General features: G+C 38.3%; 1 protein-coding gene across 1 annotated transcript; it reads left to right on the forward strand.

Annotated features, from left to right (window-relative positions):
• The first annotated feature begins 1,655 nt into the window (after nt 1-1,655).
• On the forward strand, nt 1,656-13,507 carry LOC139465739 (innexin unc-9-like). Its single transcript, XM_071247573.1, has 4 exons — nt 1,656-1,761; nt 7,976-8,171; nt 10,171-10,311; nt 11,042-13,507. Coding segments are annotated over exons 1-4 (1,296 nt in total). The 5' UTR covers nt 1,656-1,759; the 3' UTR covers nt 11,999-13,507.
• The last annotated feature ends 2,755 nt before the right edge of the window (nt 13,508-16,262 follow it).

A 16,262-nucleotide genomic window follows, 5' to 3' on the forward strand; every position in this document is an offset into this window, starting at 1 on the left:
ATAGTTCCGCCATATCATTAGATTATCAAGGCGGTCTTGATAGTGAAAGCAGGGAAACACCAAAGAACATTATCAACACTCTAAAACCATAAAGTGTCGACACAGACGTACAATGTAGGTGATTTCGACCGAGGCGTATCGATGAATTACGATTATTTAAGGGTGAATATGTGATCATTTGTAGAATATTTTTTACGGAAACCAGTCTGCGCTTCAGATAAAATATTTTGGTCTTCTATAAAATTTTGGATTCTATTACTTATAATGCTTGTAAAGAGTTTGCCAAAACAACTTAAAAGACTGATTGGTCTATAATTTTCTGGATCATATTTGTCACCTTTACCTTTATAGATAGGACGAATTATACCACTGAGCCACTGCTCTGGATAAACACCATCATCTAAAATTTTGTTAAATAACCTTAGATATACAGGTAGCATAATGACTTGAGTGGTTTTAATTTATTCATTAATAATTCTATCAGGGCCACATGCTTTATTATTTTTCAAATTTGCTATGGCAATCAAAATTTCATCACGTGAAATGGCACCATTCAAAACAGAGTTACAATCTTCTGAACGCGACGTTAAACCCCATATCGCCTCACCTTAATGAATATACGCGCATGGTTGATTGAATGTGATTATGGCGAGATTTGTTATCGGCTTAACAACGAAGTAATATTCCGTTTTGTCCATGATAATCTGGTGTTTCACTCATTGTGGAATTAAATATCAATCTTTCCCCACTGCAAAAGCCTGTTCTGTCATATGAATTTTCATGCAACAAACATTGTTGTTCATATATTTTGTGTTTCTACCAACCAATTTCATTTTATACGATCACATAAAGAAATATTTTAAAGCAACAAAAAACAACAAGCCCTGTTTTAAAGTTTGATTGTCGAAAAAACGATCGTAAGTTTTTGGAACAATCGTCCGCAAAAAAACTCGACCAACCTAAAGCCCTCACTCAGTTGGGTATTTTCAAACCTCTGTCGACTATTATGATTTATGGAAACTCTATCCCATCCCAAAACTTATCCCACCCATACCCCAAGTCATTCGTGACCAACTCGTGTTATTCCGGGACAAGCCGAATAGCGGTTACGGAAAGGGGCGAGTAGTGACGAATGACCCCAAGTCTCATCCACCCACAATTTTCAATGACAAATCACCGGACAATTGCAGACATAAAAAGATTATGAGTCATATAATTTTTTACTATTATCCGTGGGATCCAATCAATTTCATTGTCAACGCGTGACATGATAACCTTGAAATGAATTAAAGTTTGTTGTTATTTTAACAAGGCGAACCAATTAGTTATCAACTGGGACTGTCGCGTTAGATTTTGACGACCAAGAGTTACCTCCCTTGCATCACTCACAGCACCAAAGAGTCACAGCGTCGCATTGCAAACTAGTTTCCTTGATAAAATGCGCAACCAGAAAAGCGCAATAACAGCAACCTGTGAGACAAGAGCCTAGTCTAATCTCGCCCACAATAACGGCATGTCGGGCGGCTTTGACGCCCCCACTGCACTTGTGGCAAATCAACATTCAGAATAAAAGTTATTTGGATAAGAATAAAAAAATAACAGTGTGAAGAATATCAACATAGGACTGATGACGTAGCCTATTACAAGGTCCATATTATCGCCACTCCCCGCTATGTCGCCATAATTTCCGCTTATAACGGAACACGTAGCCATTCGCTTCCAGTTGACATTCAGTCAAAATAAGAGAAAGTCGCGTGATATGTAAGTAAACTTAAAATCTACTTTATGCATGTCTAGCAGAAATATATGATTTTCCAACTTTATCCGCTTTGTCATACGTTAATCTGAATCGTGTTAGACACTGAAAGTTAGACACGGATATCGTCCTCAGTGTATTTGCTTTGATGAAAACAAACTTTCTGAAGTCAGCAATGTAAGATTAACAATTAGTAACAAAATTGCTTAAGTAGACATATAGAACGGCAACGGTGTGCTCATAATTAGGAGCCCTGTGGACTAATATTCAATTCCACATTTGTGAAATTTGTTTTACAAAACACCAGAATATCGCAGACAAAATGGAATAATTATTACATCTCTGTTAGGCTAATAACCACATTCGCTTCCTTTAGAAATGCCATTATGGATTTGTGTAGTCTTTGGTAAATTTGTACACTAGCTAGACTATCATTAATATAAATATTTTCTTTTATTCATGTGTCGTTTAATTATAATAACAAGGAGCCAAGAGTGTTTCTTCAATTTCTGAAACTGAAGCAATCTAGACTTGAGAGAGTCTAGAGAGTTTTCGGATATATTTTCTTGGTTTGAGGGTCTGTATGAATGGCAAGTTGTGCACATGAATGTGGAAATCTTGTATATTCAAACTCATTTAAGTGGATATGTCGATTAAAGCGAGGATTTAGGTCTCGGCAGAACACTGGCGGTTATATGGTCTTAAAGGTTACGTCGAACTACCGATAACTCGATGTAATGTCGATCGTCTCCATGACTTCCATTTCAATTGAAGCAGTGGGGAAATATAAATTGTGTAATTCGACGTTTTCAATGTTTATTTATTCAGTGCTGGTTTTCAACTGAAAGTGTATTTAGAATCAATTTGTTTGTTTGTTGTTTAACGCCGCGCTCAGCAATTATCCAGCTATATGTGCGGTCTGTAAATAATCGAGTCTGGACCAGACAACCCAGTGATTGATATCATGAGCATCGATCCACATAATTGGTATACGATGACATGCCTCAACCAAGTCAGCGAACCTGACCACCCCATCCCGTTAGTCACCTCTTACGGCAAGCATGGGTTGCTGAAGACCAATTCTAACTCGGATCTTCACGGGTCTTTAAAATCAATGAAAGTATAAGAAGGTGCATTGTATAATATTATTATATAGCAATTTACTTGATCGGGGCTGGTTATTCTCTGACGATGGCGTTAAATATTTCTACCTTCAAAAACAAAAGTAACTGTGATGATATAAATGTAAAATTGATAACCAATGATATTGATATTGCAAGAAGAAATTGCAAGAATTATATTTTTGAATTTTTTTTTTGTTTCTATTAAAATAATTATAACCCTATGTCTCCTTCTTCTGTCCACTGAAACTACAGTACACTGTTAATCTTGGAAGACAAAGGGAAAGTGGGGAGTTATTTGCTTCTTTTTATGACAATATGAAACATAAAAACATTATCATAGTTTCTTTCGCCTTTGAGTACATGAAGAAAAACAAATATGAGAATATCAATATTTCATAAAGGTTTACAAATAACCAAACACTGGTAACCACGTATGTGATCCTCACTGCTTCGTCATAAACTACCGGGCAAAAGAAAGAATTCACTTGAAAATTGGATTTGACCAAATAATTACAAACCTTATCCTAAGCTGACAACACTGAATACTTGAAGTCTTCAACTATGCTACCCGTATCAAATACATAATCATTGTATAACCATTCTTCGTTTGTTTCATTCTTATCCATCATCAAACATGGATAAAGACTTTCTTTCAGTTTAGGTGCTTCTTGGGATGCCTCCTTTAGTTTCAACGTACCCAAAAGTAAAATTATATGAAAATTACTTTTGGGGAAACACATAACATTTTCGATACATCTCCTTGTATCCTTAATGAATTATATGAAATATTCTATTGTCGGTAACAAAAGAAAGAAATTTTGAGGCTATTATTGTTTCCAAAGCAAACCATGTTTAGCTGCAGAGGTTATCAATAACAATATGATATGGATGAATAATAACATTGCAAAATATGATGCTATTCAATATTCACTCACTCCACAAGCATTAATTACTCTAATGATAATAATGAAAATGAAAAATGTCTATATGTACTGTTAAAGGAGGTACGATGAATTTCATGTGCCTGGGCATTTCATCAGATTTTTCCACGGATTTCTGTAAAATAGAAATGAGTGTGAACGTACTATAGAGCCGGGGTATTTCAGAGTTAAAAGTGTCTGTACACAAATCTTGCCTTGATCTGTACTGTCCTGATAGACTGACAATGCCATGAATTTTCTTCTGGTCATCAATTTAGGATGTGACACCAGTCACCAACAAATAGACAATGCATAAGATATGTATGATGCATAACATATCTGCCCATTGATGTAATAACAACGAGCAATCTGAATATACAACTATTTTACGTATACGAAATAGACCTTAGCATTATTTAATATGAAGTGTCAGAACAAATATGGTACTTAACAAATTATTCTCGTTTTTTCTTTTGTATCGAGATGGTCACTGTAATTTTCATTGAAAATCCATTTCTCTATCTCGTCAAGAGAGATTAAATGTGGAAATGCCCATTGCTTGCAATGCCAACTGTAAACATGTTATTGATTCAAAGTTTACTGAGGGGCAATTTCAGACGTTGTGATTGTGTCAGTATAATCAAGAGTAAGCACAAGCTTGGCATTTTCAACTTTTTATGTAGGTATTCCAAACTTGAAATACATTTAAATGAAACTGGTCCAATTGACGAGCATCCCTACCAGAACACGTTCCTCAACTAGTAGCAAAGAACACAAGCACTATCCTCAAGTAGTAGCAAAGAACACAAGCACTATCCTCAACTAGTACCAACGAACACGAACACTATCCTCAACTAATAGCAAAGGACACAAGCATTATCCTCGACTAGTAGCAAAGAACACAAGCACTATCCTTAACTAAAAGCAAAGAACACAAGCACTATCCTAGTAGCAAAGAACACAAGCACTATCCTCAACTAGTAGCAAAGAACACAAGCACTACCCTGAACTAGTAGCTAATAACACAAGCACCATCCTAAACTAGTAGCAAAGAACACAAGCACTCCTCACATAGCAGCAGCGAACACAAGCACTAACCTCAACTAGTAGCAAAGAACACAAGCACTATCTTCAACTAGTAGCAAAGAACACAGGCACTAACCTCAACTAGTAGCAACGAACACAAACACTATCCTCAACTAGTAGCTAATAACACAAGCACTATCCACTACTAGTAAAAAAGAACACAGGCACTTTCTCGAACTAGTAGCAAAGAACACAGACACTATCCCGAACTAGTAGCAAGGAACACAGGCACTATATCGTACTAGTAGCAAGGAACACAGGCATGTGTACCGGGTAGTTGTGAGGAAAGTATAGAACATGTATGACGTTGTATCAGTATATCGTAAATGTTGGTTTCAATCTGCTGTTAACACAATCAGTAAATTAGAATATAATACTAGTACTCGGCAGATAGGACAGAGGACACAAATGATTACTGGTCCGCGTCAAATATAACTATCCACGGGCTAGCAGCCTTTCGGGATACTGAATCTCTTTTTGATTTGTTTTACTTACTTCTAAGTGGTTAACTCACCTCATTTAATCCCATTTATAGAAGGAGGATTTGATCTATTTTGCAATGTATATAGGCGTTTCGCTGTTACCTTTTAACAACGTTTTCATTTTATCTTAGTTTTAACAGTAATATGCAGTAATATAGTTAACTCTATAATTGTTAAACTTTGGACATTTTGATAAGAAAGGATACTCATCCTCGATAACACCAATGTTAGATTGTTTACAAAAATCACAATATCTACAATTTCTATTTATATTGGTATAATGGCCAGTTTCTATTTTAACTTGTGAGCAGATTTTCAAAGTAAGATATCTTCTTAAGGTGAAATATCTAAGTATATTTCGCAACCCAAAACAGCTTTGATATTACAATAAAGAGAAAGTTTTGATGATTTAGATATAGTACAATTCCATTCTTGTACATGATTATCTATAAGTCTTTGCTTAAACATTGCACAAAAGGTAACTGGGTTTGCAATAAATGGATTTAACCACTGCACTAAAAAGGCATGTTGTATATTTTCGGAGACAACAATGTTTACACTTTCATAAGGTTAGAATAAACGCCAAAACGAAGTTATTCCATCTTATTTTGACAAATGTATATATTCATTTTGATACAAACATGAAACAATTACTTTTAAAACAAGTTAACTTCAAAACAACAAACGGGCCTTCATGCTGGAATTGTGTCACGTGACCAAATTAACAAATGTATACGCGCAAGTTTCAATAACTTTTGGACCTAAAATCCATATTATCAAAGAATGAAGTTGTTATTGACATCGCACTGTGTGACAGTTGGATTGTTCTTAGTCATGTTGACTGTCACTGATAACGCTCCCAAGTCCAACGGGGATTTCCGGAGTCCGAGAACAGCGTCCGGGTCTGTTGCAATAGCCGTCTCAAATAACCAGGTCACATGACAGTCGGCACGGCTCGTACATTTCCGTCAGACTTAGGAAATTTCCCTGTTGAAACGCTCGAGCAGTGATCATCATGTTGTTGGTAGAAACCTCGACTGGTATTTATAACGCGGGCGTTTAAGGAGTTATGTCCCTTATGTTGCAACCGCGTTGTCAGAACCTGGTGTGTATCTGCATGAACGTGATGACGTCATGCACGTAAACCGGTTAGTTTCTCATAAAATCTCGGAATCATTTCCAGACAGGGAGATTTCAATTCCATTGTTGTTAAAACAAGTGATCTGAACAACATGAAATTTTTCAAAGAATTTCTTTTTATTTGCATTTCATTTTTGATGGAGCGTATGACTGTATAGGTTTTACGCTGATTTTAGCAATATTCCCGATCGCTTATAACAGCCCAATGTATTGATAGTTAGCCTACTTTAAATTTAGTAGGTGGTGCACCATGTGCGTATCGTTCCCTTCTCAGAAAACCACTAATATTAGAAATATCGAGGGAAAACACACGAATAACCAGTTGTATATTTTCTAGAATTCGTTTAAAATATTTAGACATTTTGGTATTACAAGATAGTTATTCACTAGGGATGTCACGATTCACCAAAACATCGAAAATATTCAGAGATGACACGCGATACGCCTTTACCTGTTTTCATATTTAACAACAGGCACGGGGGGCCTAGTCGTCTAAGGCGCCGCGATTCGCCGTGTAGTTGCGTCTATTTTGATTGTGGGTTCGAATCCCGGTTCGCCCCGATTATGTTTCTAGGTTTTTCTGCACCATACCCGTGCTCGTGGGTTTCACCGAAGTGGCTAACGTCTTAGACCTGCATCACTTTCTTCCCACATTAAGCAAAAGTGATATAATTGGAATACTGTTAAAAGCGGCGTTAAACCCAACTCACTCACCCATGGATTATTAAAAACTTCAATGCAAAATGTGTTCAGCCCACATTTTGATAAACAATTATATCATTATCAATTAATGCTTTATCTACATTGTACAGTGTACATGGTTATAAAACTTACATTCTGTTCTAGTCTTCTCTAACTGGTTTGACAGTTTTCTCTGCAATTTGAATAAAATTAAATTGAAATGAGACCTATATATTTTCAAATATGAGACCAGATATTCAGGAAGTTCAAGCCGTTTTAAAAGTGTTTTTACTCTATGAAATAAAAAAAATCACGCAAAATTACCGCGATTTAAGTATCGCTTTCTATATCGTATCGTGAACAAGGAGCTTTCGAATATCATGCGCCATGCTCGAATAATTAACTTCAAACTACATGATTCTTAGCTATGTATTAATGAAAAAGAAGATGAATACAAATACGTATATACTTGAGTGACATTTATTCATTCATTTATATACGTAAAACCACCCGCGGTGGTACTAGAGTACAAGATATAATTAAAATTAGATAAATATGCATAGAACAATTTAAGACATAGTACTATACATATTGTTTGCATGTTAGAACTCATTCATTTGTAAAGAGTTACATAAATTTCGTAAATGTTTTGTGCTGTTTTCGGAAAATAGTCTTGTCAATTTATGGGAAATAGGGAACTTATAATAATATTCAGGGATGTGTAGATCTATAGAAAGTGAAGAACAAAGTGTTTTATTTCCTTGTTTTTTATTGATGGTTTACCAGGCTTAGTGTGCTCGGATCATTATTCGGCTCGGCCTCAGACCTCGTGGGGGTCGGCGTTCCCTGTGACGACGGTTTCTCCGACCGCCTCAACCACAACTGGACGACATTCCTCCTCACATTCTTCTGTCTCGTCATCACCACTACTCAGTTCGCCGGCAGCCCCATCAAGTGCTGGATCTCTAAGGATACCGACCATGTAAGTGGGAAATGTGGTCACTGGCCTTACGTCATCAGAGGGGGTCAGGGTGTACGGGTATACGTCATCAGAGGGGCGCAGAGTGTACGGGTATACGCCATCAGTGGGGGTCAGGGTGTACGGTATACACCATCAGAGAGGTGCAGGGTGTACGGGTATACGCCATCAGTGGGGATCAGGGTGTACGGTATACGTCACCAGAGGGGTGCAGAGTGTACGGTATACGCCATCAGAGGGGGTCAGGGTGTACGGGTATACGCCATCAGTGGGGGTCAGGGTGTACGGTATACACCATCAGAGAGGTGCAGGGTGTACGGGTATACGCCATCAGTGGGGGTCAGGGTGTACGGTATACGTCACCAGAGGGGTGCAGGGTGTACGGTATACGCCATCAGAGGGGGTCAGGGTGTACGGTATACACCATCAGAGAGGTGCAGGGTGTACGGTATACGCCATCAGAGGGGGTCAGGGTGTACGGTATACACCATCAGAGAGGTGCAGGGTGTACGGTATACGCCATAAGAGGGGGTCAGTGTGTACGGTATACGCCATCAGAGGGGGTCAGGGTGTACGGTATACGCCATCAGAGGGGTGCAGAGTGTATGGGTATACGCCATCAGTGGGGGTCAGGGTGTACGGGTATACGCCGCCAGAGGGGGTCAGGGTGTACGTAAACGCCACCGGAGGGGGTCAGGGTGTACGGTATACGCCATCAGAGGGGGTCAGGGTGTATGGGATATCAGAGTATAGTAATAGGTCACAAGAGGGTATCAGAGAATTTAGTCATACGACATCAGAGGGTATCAGTTTATAGTCATACGTCACCAGAGAGTATCTGCGTCATCATTGGGGATCAGTGTATAGTAATACATCATTATAATGTATCAGTGTAAAGTAATACATCATTATAATGTATCAGTGTATAGTCACACGTCACATTGGGGCGTCAGGGTATGCAGTCAGAAGTCAGAAGAGGGTGTCAGTATATACACATATTGACGGTCAGCGTTCCCGTTTACCGGTAATTACCAGTTTTTTACAAGTAAAATTAGGCTTGGAGCGGTAATTCATGTGACTGCCAGTCCCTGTGGACCGGCAAATACAATAACTTATAAATCCTTCTTTGTTGAACAAAACATCGGTGATACTCATATAAGTACATTTTTCGAACAAAGTCAGCTTGTCTGTTACCATCAGGGTTTTCCCTGGTCTATTTCTAGGTTAAATGTCCATTTATAGCGACCTTGTCTCAAAATATTAAAAAAAGAGAGAAAATTGTGACTGCAGTTTGTGTGAATGACAAAGTTCCTTCAGACATGACATCTTTTCACTGAACATTATGTTGAAAGAATTAAAAGCAAATAATTTTCACACATTTTTCTATTTGTTGAATGTTGGGACTGGCAAAAATTAGGGGGGACTGGCAGTTTCAAAAGCCAGCGGGATAAAGTAAAATGTAACTCTTTGTGCTGGTCGCTTTTCCAAATCTCAATCCCGTCACTATGGTTATCGCACATACAATACATGGAGGAACGACAGGCATGGCAGTTAAATTGGTTTGGGGAACTTGCAGGGACAATCTGAAAACTAAAACGGAACAATACTGATTGTTATTAACTTTTCACCTTCATTAAGACATGCTGTATTTGATCCCTCCAGACATCTAAAAATGTTACGATCGCTTTTGTGGTCTAGGGTAAAAAGAACGGAAGGTATGTGTTTGATCCCCAACACTAAAAGAGGGTACTTGTTGCTACCCTACCTGGTACCGACACTAAGGTGATAAAACGACGACTGGAGTCATTATACTGTGTTTGAGTGGGGTATCCCTGCGGCATGGCATCTCATAGGGCTAGTATTATAAAACCGACAGAAGTCCGAACATTACACACGCACGCACGCACGCACGCACGCACGAACTTTATAAGTGCAATAAGCTTGGACGCGACTTTAAACTCCATTTCACCTCACCTCTGAAATACAACATTTACTTTTTCAGGCGGACTATATTCACAACGCCTGCTGGGTGAAGAATACCTACGACGCCCCTCTGACCCATCCCCTCCCCGTGGAGGAGAAGGAGCGTCTGAAGGGGGAACTCAAGTACTACCAATGGCTTCCTCTCATCCTCTTAGTCCAGGTGAGTCTCGAGACATATCTCTCATTCTCGACCACTGCATACCTGCTAAATCAAGGCATTCTACTACTCTCTCCTTCCCTTCACAACGCTATTAAGTATGAACACAACGTCTTCTCCGCTAATAAATATACTGATGATGATGATGGTGATGATGATGATGAAGCTGCTAATGATGATAATGACACCAACGACGCCTACCACGATTTCTTTTATTTCACAATAACACAGACCGCAATGCATGTAATAAAATATAGTCTCCATGCCGATTTCCTATTTTACAAACAATATGTACGTTACGTCCAATAAAGTGGACCGCCTCTAGTGGTCGAGCGTCCGCCCGGAGAGAGAGGAAGGTCCGGGGTTCGATCTCCGGCTACGCTCTACCGTTAAATGTTAACCTGCCTGGCACTCGGCATTAAGGGACTAAAACAAAGACTGGTCGGCTCGGAGTCAGAATAAATGTTTAAATGGTATCTCAGTGGGCTAGCACTATAAATGGGCATCAGTCACACACACACACACACACACACACACACACACACACACACACACACACACACACACACACACACACACACATGCTCGTCGCTTCATAAGTGAAATCATCCTGGACGCGACGTTAAACCCCTTTTCACCTCACCTATAAAGTGACAATTTGTAAAACTGCACCCTCCAAATAGCACACTACCGAGTCATAATTTAATGCGTATAACAACATTCTTATTTTCAGGCTCTGATGTTTAAAATGCCGAACATGATATGGAAGCTGTGCCAAAGCAACGGCGGGATCAACATTGAAAAAATTACCTCCCTTTCACAGGATACTCAATACTCAGAGCCAAAGGAAAGAGCCAAGACCATCAAAAACATTGCTGCCTACATTCACAGCTGGCTTATCTTTGAACGCGAACGTAGGTATACCATCTTCTCGCGCATGCGCCACCGGATGTCCAGACTTAGCATCCTGTTCTTCCCCCTTGGATCCCGCAATGGAACATATTTAGTTGGACTGTATTTCTTTTCCAAGATTTTATATTTGGCTAACGCAATTGGACAATATTTCCTTCTTAACGCACTCCTCGGATTTGATTTCACCAACTTTGGCATGCTGGTGTTCACCAACCTTCTGGCAGATGGCGAAGTCAAGGAAACCAGGGCGTTTCCAAGAGTCACCTACTGTGACGTCAAAATACGTCAACAACAGAACATCCTCACCTACACTTACCAGTGCGTCCTTTCAATCAACATGCTGTCGGAGAAGATCTTTGCTATCCTGTGGTTCTGGCTGCTGCTCCTCGCCTGTGTCAACGCAGTGTCGACGCTCATGTGGTGCTACAACCTCATCTTTAGACGTAACCGGGTGCGTTACGTCGAAAAGTATTTGAGCCTGTTCGTGAACGTTGCCGATGAAAAAGAGCTATGTCGCAAGTTTATTGATGATTATATTCGGGATGACGGGGTTCTGGTTCTGAGAGCAGTGGCCAACAACTCCAGTATCATGGTATTGGGGGACATCGTGGAGGAGTTGTGGCGCCTCTTCATCAAAAACAGAGAAATAAGGTACGAAAGGAAAGAACAGAGAAAAAAGGAGCTAGAAAACAGGGACAAGATGGAGATGGAGGTGATTGCAGATGAGAAACATGGCGCCACAACGCACCTCAGGAAATTGAAAGAAGTTGACCTGTAAGTACATGGAGTGGATACCCCATTGCTCAACACGGTAGATCATCACTGTATTTACTTATAATTGTATCAAGAATTAGTTTCACACTTTATACTCTGAGTTGCTGCAAATTAAAAGATGTTGATGTGTAAATGCAGAGAGGTTTTTGCCCCAAACGGAAGAATATCATTTTTTCACAAAGATCATCAATAAATTGTCATATTCTGCATGTTATAACCACTACTCAGATTCTAGAAATGTATGTATCCTACAACACACAAAAGACTTTCATTTCTTGTAACTACAAAACAACCTTTTCACTTTTTTCTGATACTGTAAATCAAAGACTGTACATGCAAATATATCAAATTATGTAAAGATATATTTTTATTTTTGTTCTGTTTTATGTGACATTTTCCTTATCCTTTATATACATATACACATTATAACATATGTACATATAATATAAACATAACAATATATTTATATTGCGATGTTTATGTTTCTATGCTTGTCTTTTGTATTGATGCAGATCGTCATCTTCCTGTGATAGTGATATTTACTACTGACGTAAAATAGCAACATATCATTGTGTTACCATTTTACGCCGTATCTTATGTTGCGTATGTGACAGTTAAAGGGGGCTTCGCTTGAAGAAAATGGCAGTCCCAGCAAGTCGGATTCAAGTAATCCCAACACTGCTTTGCCTGTCTGTTACTTCACATTTTATGCTGTATATCAATCTTACACTTGATATTTACACTAATTACAATGAACCAATGTCACATGACACTACCTACATTGGCTCTAGACCTAGAATAGTCTTCCTGCGTCTCATTTCGCCTCAGAATCTCAGTGACGTATGTGCAATGTTTATCTGTTATGGATTATGCATTAAACCTTTGTTATAGTATGTACCATTGCAGTGACCCCTGTTAGTCAGGAAAGCCCTTTTTCAAGACGCTTATTGATGGGTATTTCGATTATGTGTAAAACTAAAGGGACATAACTCGGTACAGTTTAACGATGTTTTACAATTTCTGTATTTCAATTTTGAATTTTTTGTGAGTACATAAAAGCATAATGGTCACAACATAGGACGCTTGAATCTGAAAACCGTATTCGTAAGTAATTTTACTCTTATACCTATGATGAGATTGGTCTGTAGTTTTAGATTGAATAGTTTTCACACACGGAGCAAAAACAGAGTTTCCGTGTGTAGACTCGTAGTTTGTAAATATTGACTCGTGTTGTTTCATGTAATCGGCATTTCAACCATATGCATTTCCCCTTGAAACATTACCTCCTCTAGTCAACCTTGAAACCTGACACCACCCTTCCTATATACATACATGTCTTTTATCACTCGCTAAGTGAACAGAATAGAAAACAAATTCCATTTTGTATATCATTTGTATCGATGTTTAAATAGAAACATATGACCAATCAGTATTTTTCCAAAGATGTGCTCACGAGTTGAAATATATATATGTTCTTTATATTTTCTTTACAATAAACCTATTTTGCTTATTACTTAACGTGTTTTGTGTTTTTTTTCAAGAGTGCGTATAGGTTCACGCCGCCTTTTGGAATATTCCAGCAATATACCGACTCGGAAAACCTAAAATGGACTTCACAAATTGTACCTATTATGGTTGTATTTCACTTATTGGCAGGAACTGAGGGTTATATTATCCTTTGTACCATAACACAATATTTCCTGCAAACCATACATTTTTTCAGTGTACATTATGTATCATAACTTTTTTCTCATTGTTTTGATTTTACGTGCCCAGTGTTGTCACGCTTAAACATTTCTTTGAAACAAAACATTCGACACGTTTAAATTTTCCGACAATTGATTGATCACCCATGTAAAAGCACAACTGAACATTCATGCCCCATTCAAGACCTTTAAAGAAATAAGAACTGATCTCAGAACTGATCATTTGAATGTTTGATTTATCTTCGCTTGAAAGGTATTTCACAGCGTGGTTGATATGGGAGAAAAGCCCAAAGTGATGCAGGTCTTAGACGCTTACTACAATGGTGAAACCCACGAGCACTGATGTGGTGCTGATAACTGGGATTCGAACCCATGATCATAGGTTTCTGGCATGCCTAAGAGACACAACTCTGCCAAAGGACTTGCTGGGCCTAAGACGACTGGTCAGCCCATTCCATCATTTGAATGATGAGGGTATCAACACTTCTGTTTGCATTACAGGTCAACGTTCACCGTGGTTAATGTGCATTGATTGCTAGACAGGGTCAAGTCAGCAAAACACTACTCCACTTTGGTGGCATTCGTATTTTTTAATCGAGAATTCTCGTTATTTCCTCAAAATTTCGAGTTGTTTCTCGCTGCTCTGATTATTTTCTCGTTATTTCAATTATTTTCTCGAAATTTCGAGTTTTCTATAAAGAATTGAAATAACGAGAAAATATTGGAGTGACGAGAAAAAACTCGAAGCAACGAGAAAATTATTGAAATAACGATAAAAAAAATGGTACTAAAGAGAAAAAACTCAAAGCAACGAGAGAAAAATCTAAATTTCGAGTTTTGAAATAAATTTGAAGTAACGATAAAATCATCGAAAGTACGAGAAAACACTCGAAATTTCGAGAAAAGAAACAATTAATTTAAATAACGTGGAAATTCGATTTAAAGATATATATATATATATATATATATATATATATATATATATATATATATATATATATATGCTTCCAAATGCTACCAATATCCTACCAAAGTGGCACATTAGGCTTTCTTACATAAGTACATATGTAAAACGTTTTATGATGAACACATCTCCGCATAGCGAATACCGGCGGCAACATGCTGCCAAATTGCAGAATATAATGTCTTGAATCAAAATTTCATAGACTTTTTAAGGTGAGTGACAAACTTTTAAGAATGGGCATCCGAGTGAATGAGTGAGTGAGTGAGTGAGTGAGTGAGTGTGTGAGCATTAATAAAGTGAGGTGAAGAGGATTAACGTTTTAGCGCACGCGTGCGAAAGACCTCAGACGTGTATCCTTTGGTGGACCCAATGCACGTTTATGACGCTGGTTAGTCATGCAGGTTGTCTGCAAATTAGATCCTAATGTAAACAAACATTAGATTGCTGCAGTGTCAGAAGCGTGAGACATTATTTTTGTTTATTGACTCATTATGTCTGTAACGGTGACAAGAGAACGGCAGCGACACAGAGCTAATGGGATTGTTGCCTTCATCTACAGAAGCAGTCAACGTTTTAAGGATAACCCTACCGAGACGTTTGAACACCAATGACGCTATCGGTATTCTTGGTTCCATTAAACGGTACCACTGGAATGCGGCTGTATGTTATTACTGTTATATGGGACAATGCCAGTATTTCATGTTTGCCAAAGTGTATGTTTTACCGACTCAGTTGTGTACAAGCCTGTTTTATTAAAATGTAAGATAACAATGGCATGCCGAACTGAATAATGTCGGATACATAAAGGCATATTAATGTTACAGTTTGTATAATTCTTGCTATGTTATCAACTTTTAACATTTTTAGGAGAATACACCTGTTACTCACTAACCTGCTGGGAAAGTCCTTGGGAAATAGTGCTTGTAACAGACATATGAGCATATGGGGTATAAAAAATCTGACAAGCTTAACATAACGTCTATTTTTTGTCAAATCATAATGTCTCTCTGAGAGAATAATTAGTTGCGCACGCCTTGGTTGCTTAACATACCTTGTTGTGCAGTAAGGTTATTACATAACAGAAAAAACGGTTATCGATCACGAGTTGTTCCATGCTACATCCTTGTCAGGATAAGAAATTAAAAAAATATATTACAGTTATTACTGATATCATATCAATAACGACATTATTGATATATTATGAAAAACATCAGTGTAGTAGCACAGTGAAAGTACAATGTGCTCGATACAAACGTACATGTGCCGAATACAAACACACGTGTGCCCAATACAAAATGTGTTACATATATCCAATACAAACGCACTTGTGCCTAATAGAAACGTACATGTCCCAATACTAACGTACATATGCTCAATATAAACGTCCATGTGCCCAATACAAACGTCCATGTCCCAATATAAAGGCACATGTGCTTAATAGAAACGTACATGTACCCAATACAAATGCACCTATGCCCAATACAAACGCACGTGTGCCCAATACAAATGACCATGTGCCCCAAACAAAAGCCCATTTGCCCAATATAAACGTCCGTGTGCCCAATACAAACGTCCATGTTCCAATATAAAGGCACATG

Source organism: Haliotis cracherodii, unplaced genomic scaffold (assembly GCF_022045235.1).
Source record: "Haliotis cracherodii isolate W230 unplaced genomic scaffold, xgHalCrac1.p SCAF_18, whole genome shotgun sequence".
Classification (NCBI taxonomy): domain Eukaryota; kingdom Metazoa; phylum Mollusca; class Gastropoda; order Lepetellida; family Haliotidae; genus Haliotis; species Haliotis cracherodii.

What these genes read in the sequence shown, in the direction of transcription:
- LOC139465739 (XM_071247573.1), top strand. An exon ending in TCTCTAAGGATACCGACCAT is followed by an intron (nt 8,172 to 10,170) that starts GTAAGTGGGAAA and finishes TTACTTTTTCAG; the next exon opens with GCGGACTATATTCACAACGC. An exon ending in CTCTCATCCTCTTAGTCCAG is followed by an intron (nt 10,312 to 11,041) that starts GTGAGTCTCGAG and finishes TCTTATTTTCAG; the next exon opens with GCTCTGATGTTTAAAATGCC.